This window comes from Hyaena hyaena, unplaced genomic scaffold (assembly GCF_003009895.1).
Source record: "Hyaena hyaena isolate Hyena2069 unplaced genomic scaffold, ASM300989v1 scaffold_0, whole genome shotgun sequence".
NCBI lineage: Eukaryota > Metazoa > Chordata > Mammalia > Carnivora > Hyaenidae > Hyaena > Hyaena hyaena.
Genome location: NW_024080632.1, coordinates 14,286,741 through 14,311,179, shown reverse-complemented (window position 1 = coordinate 14,311,179; position 24,439 = coordinate 14,286,741). Strand labels below are relative to the sequence as shown.

Here is a 24,439-nt window from a genome sequence, read left to right as displayed (position 1 = left end):
GTGGGTTCTATCTAACTATGCTTACGCTATTACAAATTAAAGTGGAGAAATATTTGTGAGGTTCCTTTTAATTTGAAGTATAATGTGTACAGTACGATTCAACTATATTTGGTTCTGTGAATTTTGGCAAATGCATAGTTATGTGACCACTACCACACTCAATACCATAGTGTAGAACCTTCACACAACCTCCACCCCACCCCAGAATTACTGCCTGTCCCTTTCTAGTCCAATCTACCACCTACCTCCAGCCCTTGGCAACCATTGACCAAGGGTGAGAAAAGTTTTAAAATCCATGAATACCGGATAATTTTGCCCAACTGGAGGCTAATAGTATTCTGAGTCCATTAAAGGTAGGCTAGCCTAAGTTGTGATGTTTGGTAGGGTTGGTGCATTCAATACATTTTCGACCTATGATGGGTTTATGGGAACATAACCGCATCACACTCTTCTCCTCATTCCATGAAGTTAACAATGCCTGCAGCCTGGCCCCTGCTACTACTTTAACCCGCATGGGTGTGGCTGTCATTGACTAATAGAAGTTCTTGAAAATAAAGGTATATTACTAATTTATGGTGTTAACGCTGCTGCTGAGAACCAGGCAGTGCCTGCTCTAACATCCATCAGGCAGATCAAGGATTTGCAGCATCTGGGAGATCACAAGGTCATCTGTCAGAGCTTTAGGCATCTCTCAGCTGCTGGGATTATTTTGCAGGTAAATGGTTTATTTGCCACCCTAAACTCCATAGGATAAAAGCCCTAAAAGCCTAAATCGGTGTTTTCTAAATGCCCCCACCGAATTGTAGTCAGACCTCCTCCTTTCACTCCAAGAAGTAGGTCCCTAAATAATGCAACTTCCATCTCGTTTCAATATTTAAATCACCGTCCTGTTTATTTTTTAATTTAAAACTCAAACGTGATTCAAAAGTTTTCTCCCAGACTGGAGGAGGGAGTGACCAGGAAAGAGAGGAGGAATCTAGCTCTGATTACCTTCCCCACTTTCTCTCCTGCCTCTCCTGTGTCTTAGCAGCAGACTTCAGAAACTGTAATCACGTTGTCACATGACAAAGAGAAAGGTCTAGAATCCAAATCAGGAGTCTTCTTAATATTTTAAAAAAGTTATCATTGTGCTGTGTTTGCTTACCAGATAGGTAGACTATGAAAGAGCATCAAGGGGTCAAGGGGTGCCTGGGTGGCTCAGTCAGTGGAGCATCTAACTTTTTTTTTTTTTTAATGTTTTATTTCTGAGAGAGAGAGAGAGAGAGAGACAGTGTGAGCAGGGGACGGTCAGAGAGACAGACAGACAGACAGACAGAATGAATCTGAAGCTGGCTCCAGGCTCTGAGCTAGCTGTCATCACAGAGCCCGATGAACCCATGAACCGTGAGATATGACCTGAGCCCAAGTCGGATGCTTAACCGAATGAGCCACCAGGCACCCCTGGAGCATCTAATTCTTAATTTCGGTTCAGGTCGTGAGTTCCAGGTCGTGAGATCAAGCCCTGCCTTGGCACTCTCCCTCTCTCTCTGTCCGTTCCCTGCTCTATAAATTAACTAATTGATTGATTAATTTAATTTTATTTATTTTTTATTTTTTTAATTTTTTTTAATGTTTTATTTATTTCTAGGAGAGAGACAGAGAGAGACAGCATGAGCAGGGGAGGGTCAGAGAGAGAGGGAGTCACAGACTGAAACAGGCTCCAGGCTCTGAGCTGGTAGTCAGCACAGAGCCCAATGCGGGGCCCGAACCCACAAACCGCGAGATCATGACCTAAGCGAAAGTCAGACGCTTAACCGCCTAAGCCACCCAGGCGCCCCTGATTAATTAATTAATTTTAAAAAGGCATTGAATTCCATCCCAGTCTTTAGAACTTGATGCAGGGTTTGAGCATTTTCCTTGGAGCACTCTCCTTAGGAAAGACCTCGGTGCCCCTCTCCTCAAAAGCCACACTGACCCAACACCTCTGAGTAAACCCTGAGGCCAGGACTGGCACGAGTGGCTGGGTTTGGTTGGCAACACTCTCAACGTAGATTGTGCAGCACTTGGTGTCTTTTCTCCTTGGCTTTGGGTCTACGTGCCTGTTCTGGAAAAACAAGAAGATCCTTTCATGTGTGTGAAACACCTGCTTTTATTCTCAGGCAGAGAGGATAAAAACAGAAGGAGGCAAGCTACGGTTGTTTCACAAGACTCCCCCGCCCCCCCGAAAAAAAACCCAAAACAAAAAACCTTACAGTAACAACAAAATGGCTCTAAAATGGGTAATTCTGCCTCAAACGGCACTCCAGCCCTCTCCTGCCTCCTCTGCTTTTGTTGTTCTTTTCCCCAGAAGTCCTTTGACCGGACAGTTGGTCCTCATATCAGCAGCTGGTTCTTGGGCCCGCTTCTCCCTCTTCCCCAAATGAGTTTACAGGTTGACCCCAGGGCCAGAGGGGATGGGGTGAAGTTGATAAGCATCATCTCAGATTTCTAAATGTTTAGTAGAGGTGGAAAGCGTTTCTTTGCTCAAACTGGACCCTTTGGGGAGGCAAAGGTAGTGTTAATAGTATTAAAACTTCAGGTGTGAACTGGGCTTAAAGAGATCCTTTGGTTCTACCTCTAGACCGAAACTTCCATCTGGCTGGCTGTGTGAACTTAGGCAACTCATCTTTTTCCCTGGGCGTGATGATTAATGTTATGTGTCAACTTGGCTGGGTCTTGGGGCCCAGATATTTGGTTATTCTAAATGTTTTTGTGAGAGTCTTTTTGGGTGAGATTTATATTTTAATCTGTAGACTTTGAGTAAAATCAATTAATTGCCCTCCCTAACATAGGTGGGTTGCATCCAATCAGTTGAAGATCTGAATAGAAGAAAGAGACTGAGGGGCGCCTGGGTGGCTTAGTCGGTTAAGCATCCAACTTTCGCTTAGGTCATGATCTCGCGGTTCGTGGGTTCAAGCCCTGCGTCGGGCTCTGTGCTGACTGCCAGCTCAGAGCCTGGAGGCTGTTTCAGAATCTGTGACTCCCTCTGTCTCTGACCCTCCCCTGCTCACGCTGTCTCTCTCTCTCTCTCTCTCTCTCCCCTAGAAATAAATAAAAAACATTAAAAAAAAAGTTTAAAAAAAAAAGAACAAAGAGACTGACCTCCCCCAAGCAGAGGAAATTCTGCCAGCAGATGGCCTTCAAACTTGAACTACAATATTGGCTCTTCTCTGGGTCTCTGCCTTGCTGGCCTATCCTAAATATTTTGGGCTTGCTGATTCCCACAATCATGAGAGCCAATATTTAAAAATGATCTCTCTGTCTCTGTCTCTCTCTTTCTCTGATTGAATGTATATCAGATCAGAAGCATGAAAAATATAATAACACACAGTGATGTCAAGTATATGAGGAAATGGGCACTCTTAAGCATCCCTGCAGGAGAGCCAATGACTACCTTCCCCTTAGACAATTTGAACTACTTAGAAAAATTAAAATTCTGCATATTTTGTCACCTAAGTATACACTGTACACACATAAGAATAAATGTGTTTATTGCAGCCTTGTTGATAATACTCAAAGATTAGAAGCGATCTAAATGCCCGGCAAAATTATGGTAACCCCATGCAGCAGAGCACTGTGTACTATGAAAATAATGAGCCAGCTCTTTGTGGACTGACATAGAAGGTTCTAAGATTCCAAGATGTTGAAAGAGAACAGTGAAGGGCAGGGCAATGAAATGGAGTGCTGTCATTTGCAGGAGAGAATAAATATTAAGTGTTTATAAATATAGGGCTAATAAAGAAGCTGGGAACACTGCTTGCCTCTTGTAAGGAAAGAATGTTACTGAGGACAGGGAAAGACATCCTTTTGTCCTTTGTGAATTTTGTACCATGGGCATGCATTATTTATTCAAAAAATAATTAAAAATTTAAAACCTGAAAAACATAGGGGAAACAGTATCAAAATTGACATCCCTTCTAGTAAAAAAAAAAAGTATGTTCATTAGAAACTTGTAAAAAAAAAAAAAGTGAAAAAAGCAAGCCACCATAGGATCAATATGATCTCAAATTTGTGAAAAGATATTTATGTCTGGGTGTCCCAGCATCAGAAAATGACTGGTAGGATATACTCCCAAAGTAGTAACTCTGGTTATCTCTTTGTGGTGTATAGTAACATTTTTAAATTTTCTTCTGAATGTTTTTGCATGGTAGCTTAATTTCTATACTGATCATTTCATTCTTTTAGTTGGAAAAACAATTTTAAGAGAAGACTATAGGTAAAATTTTGTCTTTCTTTATGCAATAGTTCTGAATTGTTGCAACGTTTCTAACACATATCCTGGTTGATCTCCAGTCTCCAGGGGGATCCAAAACTCAGCCTTTATGCTCATCTTACCTCAGATCCTGATAATAATAAGCCCACATTTAACCCTTCCTAGGTAACTTTTCAATGTAGTCCTTTATAAAAATAATTTGCAATAAGCAATTGCAGTAATCATTACCTAATTTATATGACTGATCAATTCATGCATTGTGTATATTCACCCTCTTAAACTAGCAAGCCTCTCTAGGCATTTCAGAACTTGGGTATGGTTAATTGTGTGTGTTTCCTCCTATTTGATGTTAATTTATGTCTTGTCAAACAGTGACTGGATTCCTCTCTTTGTTTTTCCCTGGTAAGAATGGCATTCAAAGTCCCCCACTCCAGTTCAAACAGTAGTTGTCTAAGACCTTAGCACATAACTCAAGAAACTGCCAGATAGTTTCCCAAGGTGTTGTATCTGCCCCCAGTTTCTGGTACAGGGCTCTTGAAACCTTTGTAATTCCCTAAGTGATAAGAGCACCAGGAGCGTCGTTCTATTGAGGTGACTCTGAGTGGGCTCTGGATAGCTCCTGGATGATTAGAAACTTGGGATTTTCAGCTCTACCCTTCATCCTCCAGAAAGGGGAGAGGGGCTAGAAGTGGAGTTAATAATTGATCACGCTTATATGAAGAAGCCTCCATAAAATTCCAAAAGTAGGGGTTTAGAGAGCTTCCAGGTTGGCAAATGCACCCCGACTCCATGGGAACAGAAGAAGTTCCTGCACACTTGGGACCCTTACAGTCCTCACCCTATGTATTTATTCATCTGCCTGTTCATCTGTTTCCTTTAATAAACTGACAAATGTAAGGAACTATTTCCCTGAGTTCTGTAAACCACTCTAGCGAATTAACTGAGCCTGAGGAGGGGGTCATGGGAACCTCCAATTCGTAGCCAAATTGGACAGAAGCTGTGGGTAACCTGGAGACCTGCTAATTGCAATTGGTATCTGTAGTGGGGTGGAAGCAGCTTTGTGGGACTGAGCCCTTAATCTGTGGGACCTGACATTGTCTCCAGGTAGATAGTGTCAGGGTTGAGTTAAATTGTAAGACATGCAGCTGGTGGTACAGAGAATTGGCGCGTGTGGGAAATCATGGTATGAGAAATCTGGTGACAGAGGTGTAGTGAGTGTGGTAGTGGTGTGAAAAGTAAAAAAGCAACACTGGAAGGAAAGCTGGATTTTTCCCAATTCAGGAAAACTGTGCAGGTTTTCCCTATACCTGGGTTCGAAGAGCCAAAGGAAAGAATGGGACCAATGTCTCAGCAAATACAGGATGTTAATAAAGAGATAGAAATTATAAAAGGAAATCAAATAGAAATTCTGAACTTGAAAGAATAACTGGAATGAAAAATTTACTAGAGGGGCTCCACAACAGATTTGAACAAGCAGAAGAAAGAATCAGTGAACACAAAAATAGATCAATCAAGATTACCCACTTTAGGAACAGAAAGAAAAACAAAGGACAATGACCAGAGCCTTAGAGACCTATAGAACACCATCAAGCATATCACACATGCACAATAGGAATCCCAGAAAAGAGGAAAAAGAAGGGTCAGAAAGAATATTTGAAAAAATGATGGCTGAAATTTGATGGGAAACAATCTACACATCCAAGAAGTTCAGTGAACTCTAAGGAGGATAAATTCAAAGAGATTCACACCTAGACACATAATTAAGTGGTCAAAAGACAAAGACAAAGATAATTTTGAAAGCAGAAAGAGAGGTGACTCTCACACAAAAGGGATTTTCAAAGATTAACAACTGATTTCTCATCAGAAACTATAGGGTATGTGGGGCACCTGGGTGGCTCAGTTGGTTGAGCACCCATCTTTGGCTCAGGTCATGATCTTGCAAATCATGAGTTCAAACCCCACATCAGGCTCTGTGCTGACAGCTTGGAGCCTGGAGCCTGCTTCAGATTCTGTCTGTCTGTCTGTCTCTCTGCCCCTCCCCTACACATGCTCTGTCTCTCTCTCAAGAATAAACATTTTAAAAATTTAAAAAAAAGAAACTGTCAAGCAAGAATTCTGTCCTAAAAGAAAAAAAAAACTGTCAAGCAAGAATTCTGTATCTGGCAAAACCACTCTTCAAAAATGAAGGAGAAATTAAGACATTGCCAGATAAGCAAAAATTGAGATTTGTTTCTAGTAGTCTTGCCCTGTAAGAAATTCTAAAGGGAATCTTTCAGACTAAAATGAAAGAACACTAGTTGGGGAGCCTGGGTGGCTCAGTCAGTTAGGTGTCCAACTTCGGCTCAGGTCATGATCTCACATTTTGTGGGTTCAAGCCTTGTGTTGGGCTCTGTGCTGACAGAGCCTGGAGCCTGTTTCAGATTCTATGCCTCCCTCTCTCTCTGACCCTCCACTGCTCACACTGTCTCAATCTCTCTCTCTTTCTCTCTCTCTCTCTCTCAGAAATAAATAAAACATTAAAAAAAAAAAAGAAAGAAAGAACACTAGTTAGTAATTCAAACCCACCTGAAGAAATAAAGAGCATCTGTAAAGGTACTTTCAAAGGTACCTTTGGTACTCAAAGGTAAATATGAAAAATGGAAAAATGTATTTATGATTTAAAAGGCGACTACATAAAGCGATAATTCTAAATCTATGTTGAACATTGTGTGCCCACGCAATGCATAGAGATGTAATTTGTGGGGTGCCTCAGTGGCTCAGTCAGTCAGGTGTCCAACTCTTGATCTCAGCTCAGGTCTTGAGCTCAGGGTCATGAGTTCAAGCCCCATGTTGGGCTCTCTGCTGGGCATGGAGCCTACTTAAAAAAAAAAAGATGTAATTTGTATCATAACAATTTAAAAGGTGGAGAAATGAAGATATATAAGGGCAAAGGTTTTGTAGAACAATGAAATTAAGTTGGTTTTAATCCAAACTAGATTGTTATATATTGAGATGTTAGTGGTAATCTTCAGGGAAACCACTACGAAAATAACTACATGTAGTAAAGGAAATTACAAAGGAATTAAAATGGTACACTAGAAAACATATATTTAACACAAAACAAGGCAATGATGGAGGAATTGAGGAACAAAATAGATATTAAACATAATATGTTTTCTACATAATCAATGATTACATTAAATATAAATAAACTAAACTCTCTAAAATCCAGAGACTGACAGAATGGATAAGACATCCAACTCTATGCTGTTTACAAAAGTTTCATTTTATTTTATTTTTTTAATGTTTATTTGTGTGTGAGAGAGAGACAGAGACGAAGTGTGAGCAGGGGAGGGGCAGAGAGAAAGGGAGACACAGAATCCAAGGCAGGTTCCAGGCTCTGAGCTGTCAGCACAGAGCTCAATGTGGAGCTTGAACTCGTGAAGCATGAGATCATAACCTGAGCCAAAGTCGGACATTTAACTGACTGAGCCACCCAGGCATCCCTATAAGAGTTTCATTTTAGATTCCAAAGACACAAATAGGTTGAAAGTAGAAGAATGGAAAAGGTCTTGCCGTGCAAAGAGTAACCAAAAGACAGCTGAGGTGACTATGCAAATTTGAGACAAAATAGACTTTAAGACAAAAAACTTGTTACTAGAGACAAAGAAAGACATTTTATGATGAGAAAAGGGTCAGTCCATCAAGAAGATACAACAATTCTAAGCAAACACACAGCCCCAAAATACATGAATAAAAAGAGGACAGATTGGAGGGGAAAATAAACAACTCAAGAATAATAGTTGGGGGGCGCCTGGGTGGCTTAGTCGGTTAAGCGTCCGACTTTCGCTTGGGTCATGATCTCACGGTTCATGGGTTCGAGCCCCGCGTCGGGCTCTGTGCTGACTGCCAGCTCAGAGCCTGGAGCCTGTTTCAGAGTCTGTCACTCCCTCTCTCTCAGACCCTCCCCTGCTCACGCTGTCTCTCTCTCTCCTAGAAATAAATAAAACATTTAAAAAAAATATTAAAAAAAAAAAAAGAAGAAGAATAGTTGGATGTGTACCTGGGTGGCTCAGTCAGCTGAGCATCCGACTCACGATCTCAGCCCAGGTCTTGATCTCAGGGTGGTGAGTTCAAGCCCTGTGTTTGGCTCTGCTGGGTGTGAAGCCTACTTAAAAAAAGAAGGAGAAGAAAGAGAAAGAGAAGGAGAAGAGCAAGAAGAAGGAGAAGGAGGAGGGAGGAGGAGTAGAGGAGGAGGAGGATAGTTGGAGATTTCAATACCCCACTTTCAATAATGGATAGAACAACCAGACAAAATCGGCAAAGAAAGAGAAGTTTGAGCAACGCCATAGACCAACCAGATCTAACAGACATCTATGGAACATTCCCCACAACAACAGCAGCATACACTTTCTTCTCAAGCGCACATGGAGCATTCTCCAAGATAGACCATATGGTAGACCATAAAACAAGTCTCAGTGAATTTTAAAAAGATTGCAACCATACAAAGTATGCTCTCCAACCACAATGCAATGAAATTAGACATCAGTAACAGAAGGAAATTTGAGGAATTAATAAATGCATGGAAATTAGATAACATGTTTCTAAATAATCAATAGGTAAAAGAAGAATTAACAAGGGAAATTAGGAAACATTTTGAATGAAAGAAATTGAAAATACAACTCACAATACTGCAGAGAAAAGACCATCACTTCTTCAGTGTTGACTCAGATATCTTGAACTGCTTCTGCTTAATAATCTCTTCCTTAGATCTGGAGAGGTGTCCTGCCTGCTGATTCACAGTCATCTCTTAGCTTATTTTATGGCCCTCTGGAAACACAGTGTCTGAGGGATCATGGTTTTATTAGGAGAGATTTAGAGTTTGTCTTTTGAGCCAGCCTACTGAAAAACCAGAAGAAAAAGAGGACAGAATCGAACGGGAAACTATGTTCTTTCTGCCCTCTTCAGGCCTCTCTCCTTGTAGATTAGATATCTTGTATTTCACAGAAGAATGAGACATATGACCAAGGGACTCTTTGAAGTTGTAAGCCTTTATACTTTTTAACTAGGGCTTAACCTCCTAGCCAAGCTTTTCCTTTCTACTGGTTCCTGGGGTAAAGTCAGTAGGTAATTACCGTCTCCCAGTACAATACCTGGGAATGGCTGCAGGTGGAATTACCAGTGCAGGGATCTACCACCAAAGGTTTATTGTCCCCTTTTGGTTTTTTATCCAATTTCAGAGAAAGAAAGAAAGAATACAAATCTGTTTATGATTTTAAATCCACAAGTATCCCACTAGTGGAATATTATCTTAGTAATAATAGGATTTAGGACACAGTTAATAGGAGAACCACTTGTACATAACACATACTCGTCTATTCAGTATTGCAGGCTAAGGGGCAGCTTGTCAGTCCTTATTCCAGCCCCTATCGGTTTGTTTTAAGAATTTGAAGTGAGAGATCATGATGCATTACTCTGATGTGAAATAAAACCCGTCTGGCTTTTGGCATGCCCCCATTTCCCAGACAGATGGATAACGTGGCTGGCTGGAAGTAACTGCCTTTATAATATTCATATCTGCTCAAGGATCCCTCAGAGATCAGAGGTATAAACAAACATGGGTCATATTTTTCTTGGCAGATCATCTAATCCAGATAGAACTTTAGAACAGAGGTTCTCAGTGTGGTCCCCAGACCAACAGAATCCGTGTCTCCGGGGAGCCTGTTCAAAATGGAAACTCTCAGGCCTCACCCCAGATCTGCTGAATTTGAAACTCTGGGGGTGGGGGACGACTATCTGCGTGTTAACAAGCCCTCTGGGCGGAGGGGGAGGCTACCGACTCACACTCAAAGGTAAAAACCACTGCTTTAGAAAAATAGAACCATATTTCTAAGAAAGAAGAGAAAACATTAATTCTTTCAGATCTTTTAAATGCCTATTAGGTACTAAGTACTGTACTCCCAGTTTTCAGAGAGTGTACCTCAAAAGTCTCCAGAGAGCAGGGAAGGAATCTAAATGTGGGAAGCTTGCTGTGGACTGACTGTAGCCTTGATAGTGCCAGGCAGGCTGCTTGGAGGCGTCCATTGCTAGTGGCCAGAGAAAAAGGCAGACCTGATGTTGGAGGTATACTGCTTTCCCCTTTCTTAAGAAGCTGATGGCTCTGTTACATTAAATCTCTCCATTTAAATGTTGAAAATGTTGGAAACCAAAATTTATTATTATTAAAAATTATTATTTTTTAAAAAAGAACAGCTCTGTTCAAACATAATTACATACCACACAATTTGCTCTTTTTAAGCAGGTAATTTGACGATCAGTTCATGAACACTTGGTTGTTTCCACTTTCTGATATTATAAATAATGATGCTATGAACATTTGTGTACGAGTTCTGTGTGCACTGTGTTTTCATTTTTTATGGGCATATACCTATAAGTGGTATTGCTGGGTAATGAGGTACCTCAGTGTTTAAATTTTTGAGAAGTTGTCAAACTGTTTTCCACAGAGGCTGCACCATTTTACATGCCCAGCAGCCGCGTATGAGGGGAATGTCCAGTCCCACATCCTCGCCAACACTAGTTATTGTCTGTCTTTTTAATTCTAGCCATTCCAGTGGGTATGGCGGGTATGGTCATTTTGATTTTAATTTCCCTAATGACTAATGATGGTAAGCATTTTTTGAAGTGTTTATTGGCTAGTCATACATCTTCTTTGCAGAAATATCTGTTCATATTGTTTGTTCATTTTTAAATTATGTTCTCTTTTTATTGAGTTGTACGAATTCTTTATATTGTTTGAAGTAAATCTCTTATCAGGGATATGATTTGAAAATATTTTCTCCCTTGCTATGCGTTATCTTTTCTTTTTTTTTTTTTTTTAATGTTTTATTTATTTCTAGGAGAGAGAGAGAGAGACAGCGTGAGCAGGGGAGGGTCAGAGAGAGAGGGAGTCACAGACTGAAACAGGCTTCAGGCTCTGAGCTGGCAGCCAGCACAGAGCCCGATGCGGGGCTCGAACCCACGAACTGCGAGATCATGACCCAAGCGAAAGTCGGACGCTTAACCGCCTAAGCCACCCAGGCGCCCCTATCTTTTCTTAATTGTGTCCTTTGTGGCATAAAAGCTTTTAGCTTTGATATAGTCCAACACATCTGTTTCTTTTGTCACTTGTGCTTTTGGTGTTGTGCCTAAGAAACTACTGCCTAACTCAAGGTCATAAGGATCTACTCCTATGCTTTCTTCTAAGAGTTTCATAATTTTAAATTTTTATCTTTAAAGTATTCTTGTTATCCCTTCGGACTACTCAAAACACACCTTTATGTGGATCTGGCTTAGGGTTGTAGAGTAAACAACTGTCAAGGTTTGCCTGGGACTCAGGGCTTCCCAGACATTGAACTTCCAGGGCTAAAACTTAAGGTCCTGGGTAAACCAGCATGAGTTGGACACCCTACCAGTGGACCTCTAACTTTCCACCTCTAATAGAAACCATTACCCTTGCTTTCCCTGGCTTAAAGTAGATACTGGATCCCTCCTCACCTGAGTGAAAGATCAGTTTGTTTTCAGTTTAAGGAGCATTTATTGAGTGCACACAATGCAAAGCTCTGGGGTTGAGTTTAGTGAGGGATATTAAATTCCAATTTCAGTGTCTATAAATAAAGTTTTATTGTTCCAGGCCCTTGGGGTGCATCAGCAAAGCTTTATGGAGCTTAAGTTCTAAATAGGGCAGATATTCTAGCAGGAGGGGAATGGTGAAACACAAATAAGGAGGATTTTTGAAGGCAGGGATTTGGTTTTATTAATCTTTGGTTCCCCAGTGTCAGGGCTATAGAAATCAATAATGCTTGCCATGAAAGAATGAGTGATCTTTGCCCTCCTCATATTTAGCTTACCTTTTTTTCTTGATTCATTTCACTAGAACTGGCAGCTCCCTGATGAAAATGACATGTCTAACTTGTCACCTTGCATATGCCCAGTGCCTATTACAGTGCCTGGCATACAGTAGGTGCTCAATAAACAGTATCTTAACTCAGGCTTACGTCTTTAAAATTTTCATTCCCTTCATTTGCTATCCCAGCCTGGATTTCAAGAATACTGCACTGATAACAACATTAATGAATCCCTGCAAACAAACATTTAGAGAGGCGTTGTCGACCAAAGAGCGCTCATTGGTACCTCGACAGCCATTTCACAGGCTGGTGTGCCCTATAGGCACCCGGTGAAACATCACCAATCAGACACAGCCTGTAAATTCTTCTAACCAGAAGGGCTCTCCCCGCCCCCTCTCCCCGCGCTGCCTGCTCTGCCCTCCGCCGCCTCCTCTCCGCCCACTCTCCTGGCGGCGGCGGCTTTGTCTCGTGGGCTGGTCCCCGGCGGCTCCCTCCCCCGAACAGCTGCCGCCGAGGGAGGAAGCGGCGCGGGAGCTGTCCAGCACCCCAGTGCTGAAACCCCGACCGCTCGTCATCCACCAACACCATGTAAGGGCCATGAAAAGGGCTCGTCCTGGCGCAGCGCGGACATGGAGGAGGACTTATTCCAGCTAAGGCAGCTGCCGTGAGTATCATGGGGGCGAGTACGAGGCAGACAGGCTTTCCTTTAAAAAATGAAAACCTGGAGGGGGGCATCTCTGCATGGCTTCTTGAATTTAAAAAGGAACTGTTTGAGAGGAAAGAATTAGGCCCAGAGGAGACAAGCCATTTTCCTAGAGCCCAGCCTCCGTATCTCTGATTCAGTTCTATTTTTCAGATCCGTCAGAGTCTTATGGGGAACTAGGGGTGTTATGTTTTCCCTTTTAATTGCTCGCAATCCTAAAGGAATTTTTGTGGCCTGTGTTTTAAGAAAACATTAGCTGCTGTTTGGAAATGTGGACTGAATTGATGAGTCCGTATGCAATGACATCGGTTTTTCCCAGCCTTTCTCCTAGACTGTGAAATCCCTAATTTTTCTGCAAGGTCTTTGGGAAGGGAATGATACTGATGTTGCAAAGTGGTTTCTGAAAAGCCAGAATACCTTCCTAGAGGGTTGTTTATGAAGTGTGTGAATGAGAGGGCTGTGCACGGTCGTTGAAACCTCTTGCCTTCTTCTGAATGAAAGGTTTTTGTAACAGCCAGCTAGAGTGGGACTCACTGTCGATGGCTATCCTCAAGAACATCGAGAATACAAAGCTAGAGGCAGGAATTTTTAAGGAATATCAAATTTGCTCTGAGAATCTTGGGGGAATAATGCCAAGCAATGGAAAGGATAGGGGCCTTGTAGAGGGGCTCACAGATTTCTCCCACTACAAGACGATGGTGATTTGTTAAGCAAATCCCAAGACTATGAACTGGGGCATTAACAGGGATTTTTGTTTTAATTTTTAGAAGCAGTAGCTATTTTGGATGATACAAGTAGACATTGTTTGGATTTGTTGAAAAGGATACATCATTGTTAGTATGTGTGTGTTTTCTTGACTTAAACATTTTTTTCCTCTCTAAGCCACTGAGAAATTCTCCCAAGTGACTTTTAGTGTGACTGATACAGCTCTCTGAGGCTCTGAAAACTGAAGGGTATTGTAATGATTACTTCTCAGTGTAAAATTAATCTTCATTTTAAAATTTTAATTAAAATTTTATTTTACATTTTTATTAATTGATCCACAAAGAGCATATCTTATGTAATACAGCATTATTTCACAAATGCTAAAGGATGCTCAGTGTTATAATTTCCAGAGATTGATGTATGAATACATAAAAATATTAATATCTGAGTGTAAATCTCTCAAGGGAGACATACCACTTTCATTGAAAATAAATAAGCTCAAAAACCAACCTATTATCTCAGAATAAAAAATAATTCAGAAACTGAAATATGAAATCTGGTACCTAGAATACGGATACAATATATATTGGAACTGCAGTTTACTGAGATAAATTTTCAAATAATGTCAAAGCACGTGAACTTTGCAGATCACTCAGAGACTCAGGTAAAGACATGACAGTATTGTGACAATTCTTTCCTCAATTCAAAAAAAAAAGGCAAAAATAGTAAGAGGGTTTCATTTATTTAAAATTTAAAATTAATTTCGTTTTCTATACTAATGTACAATATAAGGCACTAATAGAATCAAAACATAGGATAAATAAAGTTCAAAAAGAAGCTTAAGAATAAAAAGTAAGACTCTCTCTTCCCAAACTGCAGGTTAAGTTTCTTGATTATTCTCCCTGATATTTTAACAGATAAATACATGTATTATCCATTAGAGAGGGAAAATAGTGTACTGGCTAAGATCAAGGGCCCTTGAGTAAGACAGACTTGAGTTCAAGTCCTGACTTTCCCACTTTCTGCTTATTTGACTTTGAGCAAGTGACTTAACCTTTCTGAGACTGGTTTCCCTAGCCATAAAATGGGGCTCATAATAGTATTTGATTCACAGAGTTGCTGTAATGATCCAGTGACATAATGTGTGCTGAATGCCTGGCAAAAACAAAGCATTTGTCATATATTAACTAATATTTATTTAGGTGCAATCTAAATTTATTTATAAATTATAAAAATATATAGAGGCTCCCTATGCTGGAATCTTCAAAATTTTAATCTGCAATTTGAATGAAGTCAAAATTAGCCCTGAAATGTGTTGACCTCTATTTATAAAAAAAGAAGTGAAGTAAAAGGAACAGCCACATGAATCCGAGTGGGTTACAAATCACGACTTAGATGTTTTTTAAACCACACCCTGTGTATACTGTGCACAGATTGCAAGCAACAGATTTCCTGAGAGCAATATGGTTTAAAAAAAAAAATCGGAATGCCTTGTAGAGGGTTGGCAAGAGTGAACTTTGGAACAAGCTCAGTCTCATGGGAAGCCAAGTGTTAATGGATTATAAGCCACTAAGTAGTTTACAGGGTTTGGGGAGGGGGACAGGGGATGAGGGTGCCTAAGAAAACTGTCCCTCCTTGCATTTGGAAGCTCCTTCACACAGCTCTAGGGTGGTTCATTTCAGGCCCCAAACAACCTCTGCCTTTCGCCTGCTGTCCATTCAGGCACAGCACCATGTGCAAGAGATTCAGGAGGCTGAGATTTTATATCTAGCTCTGTGTTATTGTGTGTCCTTGTGCAAGACTTTTCTGGGTCTCTCCTTTCTAGGATGATTTCTTGAAAGCAACTTTTGCAGACTACATTGGTTGACTGGATGATTGATTAATTCACTCATTTTATTCATTTGGGCACCATCCTAGGTACAAGGGATTCTACCACTGAGTAAGGTAGACATGGTCCTTGCCATCAAGGAGGTGACAGTCTAGAGCTGCAATGTCCAATATGGTAGCCACTAACTCTAGGTGGCTATTTAAATTTAAACTTAAATTATGTAATTTTTATATGAAATCATTTCTATAGTATAATATGTAGTATAAAATATAATTTGTAAATAAAATACATGGAATTTGAAAAATCAGTTTCTCAGTTGCACTGACGACATTTCAGCTGCTTAAGAGCTACATGTTGGGGGCATGCCTGGGTGGCTCAGCTGGCTAAGCATTTGACTCTTGACTTCGGCTCAAGTCATGATCTCACAGACTGCACCCCTGCGTTGTCAAGCTGCATGCTCAACAGCACAGAGCCTGCTTGGGATTCTCTCTCTCTCTCTCTCTCTCTCTCTCTTTCTGACAACTGCCCCCCCCAATAAATAAATTTAAAAACTTAAAAAAATAGCTACATCTGGCTAGTGGCTACCATATTGAACAACACTGGTCTAGTGCTAGGAGAGGCAGATCTTGAATACATCTTGTACAATTATTATGAGAGATGTCTTTTTAAAATTTTTCTAATGTTTATTTTATTTTTGAGAGATAGAGAAAGAGTGTGAGCAGGGGAGGGGCAGAGAGAGACACAGAATCGAAAGCAGGCTTCAGGCTCTGAGCTGTCAGCACAGGCAAAGGGCTTGAACCCACAAACCATGAGATCATGACCTGAGCTGGAGTCCGATGCTTAATTGACTGAACTACCCAGGTGCCCCCAATTATGAGAATTGTCTTAAGGACAAGTGCAGAGTGCACTGAGACTAGTGCTAGATGGGGGAGATGCAGGACCAGTGAAGGTTTCCTTGTGGATGTGACATTGCAGTTGAGCCCCCAGAAATGTGTAGGGACTGTCCAAGGAAGATATTGGGATGAAGAGTATTTTGGACAAAGGGAACTGTGTAAGCAAAAGCACCACAGTGGAAAAAAGTGTTGTGTCTCAAAATCAAGCCAATGGAGGGAGCATAATAAACTAGTGGCTTGAGGGAGACTGCGGAGGATGGCAGGGACCAGGCCATACAGGGCCCTGTAGTATGTGACGGTGAGTTGGAACTTCATCCTGTGTTTGCTCAACTCACTTTCTCTCCCTCTTCTTTCTTACAAACTTTGTCTTTAAGATTAAACTCAAGTCCATTACCTCAATGAATCTTCCACTGATTTCTCCTGAACTTCAGCACCAGCAGGAGTGAAAGTGTGGGCTGTGAGGTGGGCAGATCTGGGTTCAAACATCTGGGTGGCCTTGGGCCAGTGATTTCATCTCCCAAAGGCTGGGTGTTCCTCTATAAAGTCAGGATAATGGCAGTATCTGCAGGGCAAGGCTGTTGTGAGTGACATTCAGAACAGTCCTCACTGGGAATCTCTTAGCACAATGCCTGGCTCCAAGTAAGGGCTCAGTGAATAGTGCTGGCATTATCTGTCTTCCTTCACTCTAGATTTGTTTCCCTTATCCTCCAACATCACCGGGAAGCCTTTTTCAGAACACTAAGAAAATGCTCCCCAAAGGGGGAAATTCCTGAACAAGGAGGAGAGATGGGGGTTCATTATCACTCACTTCAGGCAAAAAGCAGAGAGTTGTTTTAATAGCCTAGGGATCCTCAAGGTCAAAGCAGAAAAACCTTTTAAAACCTCAAGCTCAAAGCTACTCACACCCCATCATTTCAAACACATGCCAGCTGGCCTCACCTCTAGGGGATATGTGTTTTAGTGACTTAAGGGGGACAATCTGGAGGCCAAAGAAAGAATGTCTCCTTGCAAAGAGGCCATTGCTTGAGTGATCTTAGGTTTTAGGGAGGATTGTCCCAGGGTCGGCTGGCCCAGAGAGTGGCATTACAGCCCCAGTCAATCTCTTCTCTGTCTTAAAGAATTATGCAGATCTGTCTGTAAGTCACTGCATGATCTTAGGCAATGTATTTCATTTCCTGAGACCTAAGGGGTGCCTGGGCCACCTTTAAGAGGCATTCTTAGCTTTAAGATTCTAAGCTCCCTAGGTGGGTGCCTTGTACCATCCTGGCTTTTTGAAATTATTCTGTGATAATTATTAATTATGTCTCTCTCACTCCATGGTACATGGTTTCTCAACTTTGACATTATTCACATTTCAGACCAGATGGTACCTTGTGGGGTGGGGCTGGGGGGGAGATGGCTTTGCATTATAGGATGTTTGGCAGCATCCCTGGCATCTACCCACTAAATGTCACAACCCAAGTTGTGACAATCAAAAATGTCTCCAGACATTGCCAATGTCCTCTAAGAGATTAAATCGTGCCCCCATTGAGAACCACTGCTCTAGAGTGTTTTAGTTTAGGTAATAAATTATTCAGTCTCTCTATTCCTAGAGCATCTTTGGGTCTCTCTTCCAGCCTTATTTCTCTGACCTTAGTCCAGTCAGGACCCCAGTACATGTTCTACCAGCAACATATGCACCTTCTCCATCCTCAGTATCCCTTTGGTAAAATACTGTAAGGTCCATGAGGACAAGAGCTCAGTCTGACACACAGAAAGTCCTTGCAACATGCTTGTTGAATGAATGAATGAATGAATGAGTCAGTTACAAAGACAAACTACCTGGAAAGTTGTAGCACAGATATCTGCTCCCTGCCGCCCATCCACTGAGGCCATGGCACAGAATAATCAAGTGTGAGGGCTCTCTACTCAAGCAGAACTGGATTCAAATCCTTTGAATCCACTTTCCTACTAAATTGGAAGGCCATCTTTTCTTCTCCAGGCCTCAGTTTCAAGTCCTTAGTAGAGCTACCAGCACAGAGTAAGGGCTAAGTAAATGTTAACTGCTATTTATTGTGATTGTTGCCTTTTGTCCAGAGTATAAGCTAGTGGTCCACTACCCAGGGAACAAGGTCAGTGCTATTCAGGTTGATGGAGGTGATAGGAAAATACAGAGAAATAAAATCCACAGAGAACTAAAAATTCTTTTAATTATGGACTTCTAGAGATTCAGGAATGGAAGGGATCTTAAAGGCCATTGTATCCAACCCCTTATACCTTATCTCCCCAGTCCAGGGCAGGAGGACATCAAGTGGTGGCGTTCAAACATCTGTGGCCACCATCAATGGTTTATTAAAATTCAGATCCCTGGGCTCTATTCTGCAGAGATGTCCAAGCATTAAATCAGGAGAATGGCCCAGGAATTGGCATTTTAATCAGTTCCCTGGGGGTGTTCTTGGCCTCAGAGAAGCATCAGCTAATTGGTTAAGACTACGGGCTGTGGAACTACTCTGGCCAGGGACTGTAGTATACTGTATACTCTCTAGGGATCCTGAGACAATTGATATAATGTCCCTGAGCTTCTATTTACTTGTCTATAAATTGGGGATATTAATAACACCTCCTTCCCAGCCTATAAATTGGGGATATTAATAACACCTCCTTCCCAGGGTTGTTGAAGAGATTATATAAGATAGTAAGTATATACAGCATTTAGGCATGCTGAAATGCTGGATATTGATTAAATATCATTACCCTTGGGTTTACTCAGATGGATACCCACCCACCTCTCCTAGACCATCTCTCATAAAGGAGAGCCCACTGCCTCCGAAAGCAGCCTGTTTCATCTCTGTACTTCTTTGCCTAAGGCGGCTCCCCGTACTGTGTTGAAATCTGCTTCCCTCTCCTCTCTATCCAGAAGCTCAAGCTCTGGGCTGAGGGTCCAGGTTGAAAGAGCACCATCTTTCACTTGCCTAAACTTCAAATATTTGAGGACAGAGGTCCGGACCCTGAAAAGACGCTTCCCAAATCACACGGATCAGGGAGTGCCCAGGTCTTATCTTGAAGGAAACAAAAACCAGGTCCATTTTTTAAGTGACCTTGGCAGTTTCCATTGCTCCAGGTCCACAGTATCTAATCCCACTTGCCAATAGGTCTCAGATTCCTAAGAAGCCCCAGTGTAACGCTGCTGAGCACCTGGGACAAAACCCAGGGATGCTGGTCATCAGTGTTGCCGACTGAATTCCCCAAACAAGTGGGCACTTGTTATGCATTGTAGATGGGTCTCTCAGGGAAGGGGTCTTGCTCTACTCATAAATGTGTGTGTGTGGGGGAGGGGTAAGTGGGGAGGATAAATAACAAAAGCTTCCCCCACCCCCTCCTTCCCTGGTTTAGTCCCCCTAATCCAAGCCATCATCACCTCTCACATAGCCAACCACACAGCCACCTCCACTGTCTCCCTGCTTTCTTTCTTGCCATCTTTCTGTTAAACATGCTTTTATTTTTTATATTCTAGTATTTTGGCCTCTTGGGGCCTTGCTGATCCTGGAGGGATTAGTCCCTTCCAGAATTAACTAGTAATGACTCACCTGCCAGTGCACTTTTTGTAAACAAAGTAACCAGTCCAGAGCCACTATCCACCTGTCCTAATTACCAACTACCAGGCAGCCCCTGTGCCCCAGAACCTGCTGAAATTATTCACACTGGCCAATCAGCCTGTTTGTCCTGCTTCGCTGATTCCTTCTTGTGGAAACCAGGATAAGGGCTCTTGCCCACCTTTGCCCCTCACCCTCTCTGCCTTTTTTTTTTTTTATGTTTTATTTATTTCTGAGAGAGAGAGAGACAGTGTGAACAGGGGAGGATCAGAGAGAGAGGGAGTCACAGAATCTGAAACAGGCTCCAGGCTCTGAGCTAGCTGTCAGCACAGAGCCAGAAGTGGGGCTCGAACCCACGAAACCTGAGATCATGACCTGAGCCGAAGTCAGACGCTCAACCAACTGAGCCACCCAGGCGCCCCACCCTCTCTGCCTTTTTACCAACTCAGGAGCGTCCCCATACGGCACCTGAGGTGTGACAGGCTCCCCCTCTTACGATCCGGGAGTAGAACAGAGTGTATTCTTTACCAGCAGCTGTCTCCTGGGCCATTGGTCTTGCTATATCTAAATAATATTATAACCTGCATTTTAAACCACTCTCCACAGTCTGTTCTTCCTCTTGTTGAAACATGTGCCTGAGCGATTTTCTCAGAACTCAACTCTGATCATCTTCTACTCTCTTGCCTGCTTGAAAACCTTTCAATGGCATCCCCTGGGTCTTGGGATAATGTGGGAAATCCTCACTGTGGTGTCCAGAGCTCTGCACGACCCAGCCTGTCTCTCTGACCTCCATGCCTTCGTCCTGCCTCCGGGCCTTTGCACCAGCCATTCTCCCTGCTCTCTCTCCATCTGTGCCCAACTCTCCTTACCCTCTTGATCTCAGCCTCCTTAGGGAAGTCTATTCCGGACTCCTCCTTCCTCTGGTGGTTCTTTATCTTCAAACTTCTTTCCTTTCCTTCTCAAGATCCATTCTTTGGCAAATGTATTACAATTTCTTTGTTTACCGTCTCCCCAAGTAGAGCACCCCCATCTTGAGGGCAGGGACCACATCTATTTTGTCCCCTTTGACCTCCCAGCACCAGGCACACAGTCAGCACTCAGTAAACACCAAAATACTGAATGACTGTGCCAGTCTGTGCGAGACACTCTTGTCTATATTGACTCTTTTCATCTCCTTGGCAAACCCTGTGAGGTGGGAATTACCATCTCCATCCACTCAGGGAGACAACCAAGACTCAGAGAGGAAAAGTAACCTCCCCTGGGTCACACAGCAACTGAGTGGCATGGACAAGGAATCCAAACACAGGTCAGTCTGTTTGCCAGAGCTGGGCCCTCTTCTTCCTTAGGACAGACATGTCTCTTCAGGGCGGGATGCTATCTGCCGCTAGCTGTAAGCTTCCTTCTCGGTCTGGTAGACCCATTAACTCAGGGGATTAAAGTCCAGAATCTCAGAGAAGAAGAGAACAAACTTCCTTATCTAAAATACCCTAACCAAGTCTCAGACCCTAATTTAAGGAACTGGAGTGAATTACATGATGGTGCAAATAAGATCTTTGACAGTCATTTCCTCAAGCTCTTGTCTTCTTTAAATAGCAAAATTATGTGAAATAAATGTTCCCTGCTATTTTGGTAAATTACATGCTGTAATTTACACAACAAATGCCAAGAAATTTGTGAGCCAACCCGTTTCCAAGCTCTCATACATTTAACATATGTCACTGCGATTTTCTTTATCTTTCCTATCACATTTTTCCCCCTTGGGAAGTCTTGCCTCAGATAGTTGATAAATACTTTTAGGAACCCAACTGAATCAAAATGTGGTCTGGCTTTCTGAGAGTAATTTGTCACAGGTCAAAGGTCTCTCTTTAGGTCTGTCTTAAAACAAGTTTTCATAAATAAAGTGCGCTGGCTTCTTGGGGTGTGCCAGAGTGGGAACGTGAGCAGATCCTGGTTGAAAACCGTGGGGCGCTCAGTCACTTTCTCAAGCTCATGTGGAACAAGGGTCAGTGTACTCTGAGCTCTGGCAGAAAGGTGACCCGAGCGGGGCCAGGTGGAGGGAAGGTAGCATTTACTCAGTGCCCGTGCTTTTCCCGTTCCTTCATCAAGCTCAGTTAACCTTTATAGCGGTACTGCAAGCCCATTATCATTCCCATTCCACAGATGAAAGTGTCTGTACCATGCTTTCCAGGTGCCACGTGATCAACAAGAGCTCTGTAAATAATCGCTGCTGTTATTTATATTATGAAAGTAATAGATGTGCAGGTTTAAAATTGCAAACATTACAGAAAGGTCCAAAATGAAAAGGAGGAAAATGTCCTTCCCATCCAGAAAGTCCCCATTTCCATGCGGTCCTTCTTCCCAGAAGCAACCAGTCTGTGATCTCTTATGTACCCTTCCAGAAGGTCTAGGACAGTGGAAGCGTACTCTCTAGTGTCGCTTCTCACACTTAAAGGTGCACACAAATTGTCTGGGGACCTGGTTAAAATGCAGATGCTGATTCAGTAGCTCCGGGGGTCAGGGCCTGAGACTTGGAATTTCTAACAAGCTTCTAGGGGATGCTGGGGCCCCTGGTTCAGGACCACATTTAAATCTTGGTAGCAAAGGACGCAAGTCACATGACCATATTCTAACCTGTTTAGTAATGAGCCCTGACACTCTTTTCCTGTTGGCTCTTAGAGATCAACTTGTGTGTGCATGTGTCTGTGTATGCACGTATGTGTGCATGTGTGTTTATTGTGGTAAAATAGACATAAGATAAAATTTGCCATTTCGACAATTTTAAGCGTGCAGTTAGCGGCATTAAGTACATTCATGCTGTTATGCAACCAACACTACCATCCAGAACATTGTCATCCTCCCCAGCTGAAATTCTGTCCCCATTAAACACCAACTCCCCTCCCCCCAGCCCCTGGCAACTGCTATTTTACCTTCTCTGCTTGTGATTTTGACTATTCTAGCCCCCCGCATATAAGCAGACTCATGCAATATTTGTCTTTTCGTGCCAGGCTTATTTCATGTAGCATAATATCTTCAGAGGCCATCTGTGTTGTAACATGTGTCAGAATTTCCTCTTTTTTGTTTAAGGCTGAATAATACTCATTGTGTGTCCAGACCACACTCTCCTTATCTGTTCATCCATCGATGGAGCCTTGGACTGTTGTGATATGACGATAGGGATCAACAAACAAAGTTTTTTAAACATTCTTTTAAGTGGATGCACCATAATCTATGTAATTACTCCTCTCCTGATGATTGCTGCAAACAACGTGCTAGCACCAGAAGAGAATATAGCAGAGTGGCCGGGAGTGGGGACTCTGAAGTCAGATGGCTTTGCCAAAGTCTGGCTTAAACACCTGTTGGGTGACCTTAATGCAGCTCCTGGCCCCTCTGGGCTTGACTGTCCCCATCTGTAAAATGGGGTTAGTGACAGTGAAGGTTACATAAGGTAATCAATGCAGAGCACAGGCACGGGAGCTAACAACCCCTATCAGCCGTTGTTTGTGTTGTAAGCCATTGCCTACTTATGTCTGTCCCTGCAGTGAACTACCAGCGGCACAATTCTGTGTGGGAGCACAGAGCACTTAAAATTTTGAAAGCTATCACAGATTACCTTCCCCAGAGTTACAGTGGTCCCTGTTAGTCACAGAAAGAAGTGTGGAACCCTGGATGGCCCTTGAAGAGAGGATGAGATACGAGCAGGATTCAGGAGATTGTCAGGCTGTGTAGTCATTCCTCCTGCGATGTTACCTCAGAGTCAAGGGTGAACCATTGATGTTCTCGCTTCATCCCTGAAAATGAGGTGATGATGCATGTAAATGTCCGTTTTCTTCCCTCTTCTAATACTCCTCTACATTCCTATCTCCCATGAATACCTGGGGGGCTGTTTATGTGTCTGATGTGGGGGTTGCTTCTTGGGGACAGGAAGTCCCACTTATTTGAAATTCCTTCCTATTTAATACCACCCCTTACTCAGAGGGTTGTAGAGTTGAAACATCACCACTCCCCCCCAAGTTAGCCTTTCAAAGATTTCTTTTTTATTTTTTAACATTTATTTATTTTTGTGAGAGAGACAGAGTGAGAGGGGGGAGGGGCAGAGAGAGAGGGAGACACAGAGTCGGAAGCAGGCTCCAGGCTCTGAGCTGTCAGCACAGAGCCAGATGCGGGGCTTGAATCCATGAATGGTAAGATCATAACCAGAGCTGAAGTCAGACACTTAACCGACTAAGCCTCCCAGGTGCCCCCAAGGCATTTAAAAAATATTTATTTACTTGTTTTGAGAGAGAGACAGAGAGAGAGCACAAGCAGGGGAGGGGCAGAGAGAGAGGGAGAGAGAGAATCCCAAGCAGGCTCCTAGCTGGCAGCATGGAGTCCGACATGGGGCTCGAACTCACGAACCATGAGATCATGACCTGAGCCAAAAGCAAGAGTCCGACCCTTAACTGACTGAGTCACTAGAGGCCCCTCATGGCTCTTATCTGTAGCATTTCTCACAATGTGCAAGACAGCTGTATAACGATGTGCACACACATGCACACACACACCTTTTTAAATGCCCGCCTCCCTCCCCAGCAGTAGACTATGAGCCCTGCAGGAAGGAACCTAAGCCTGTTTAGCTTACTTTTGAAATCCCAGTAGTATTTTTGGA

General features: G+C 42.6%; 1 protein-coding gene and 1 non-coding gene across 2 annotated transcripts in view; one reads left to right on the top strand and one right to left on the bottom strand.

Moving 5' to 3' along the window:
* The first annotated feature begins 12,530 nt into the window (after positions 1-12,530).
* The window catches only part of LOC120239179 (SV2 related protein), a 78,848-nt gene continuing 66,939 nt past the window's right edge, over positions 12,531-24,439 (top strand). Inside the window, exon 1 of the mRNA XM_039243699.1 lies at positions 12,531-12,757. Within this exon, the coding sequence (XP_039099630.1) occupies positions 12,723-12,757 (35 nt within the window). The 5' untranslated portion in view covers positions 12,531-12,722. The remainder of the gene's footprint in view (positions 12,758-24,439) is intronic.
* TRNAR-UCG lies at positions 20,127-20,211 on the bottom strand. Its single transcript is given in 2 exon segments — positions 20,127-20,161; positions 20,175-20,211. It is a non-coding gene; the product is annotated as a tRNA-Arg (tRNA).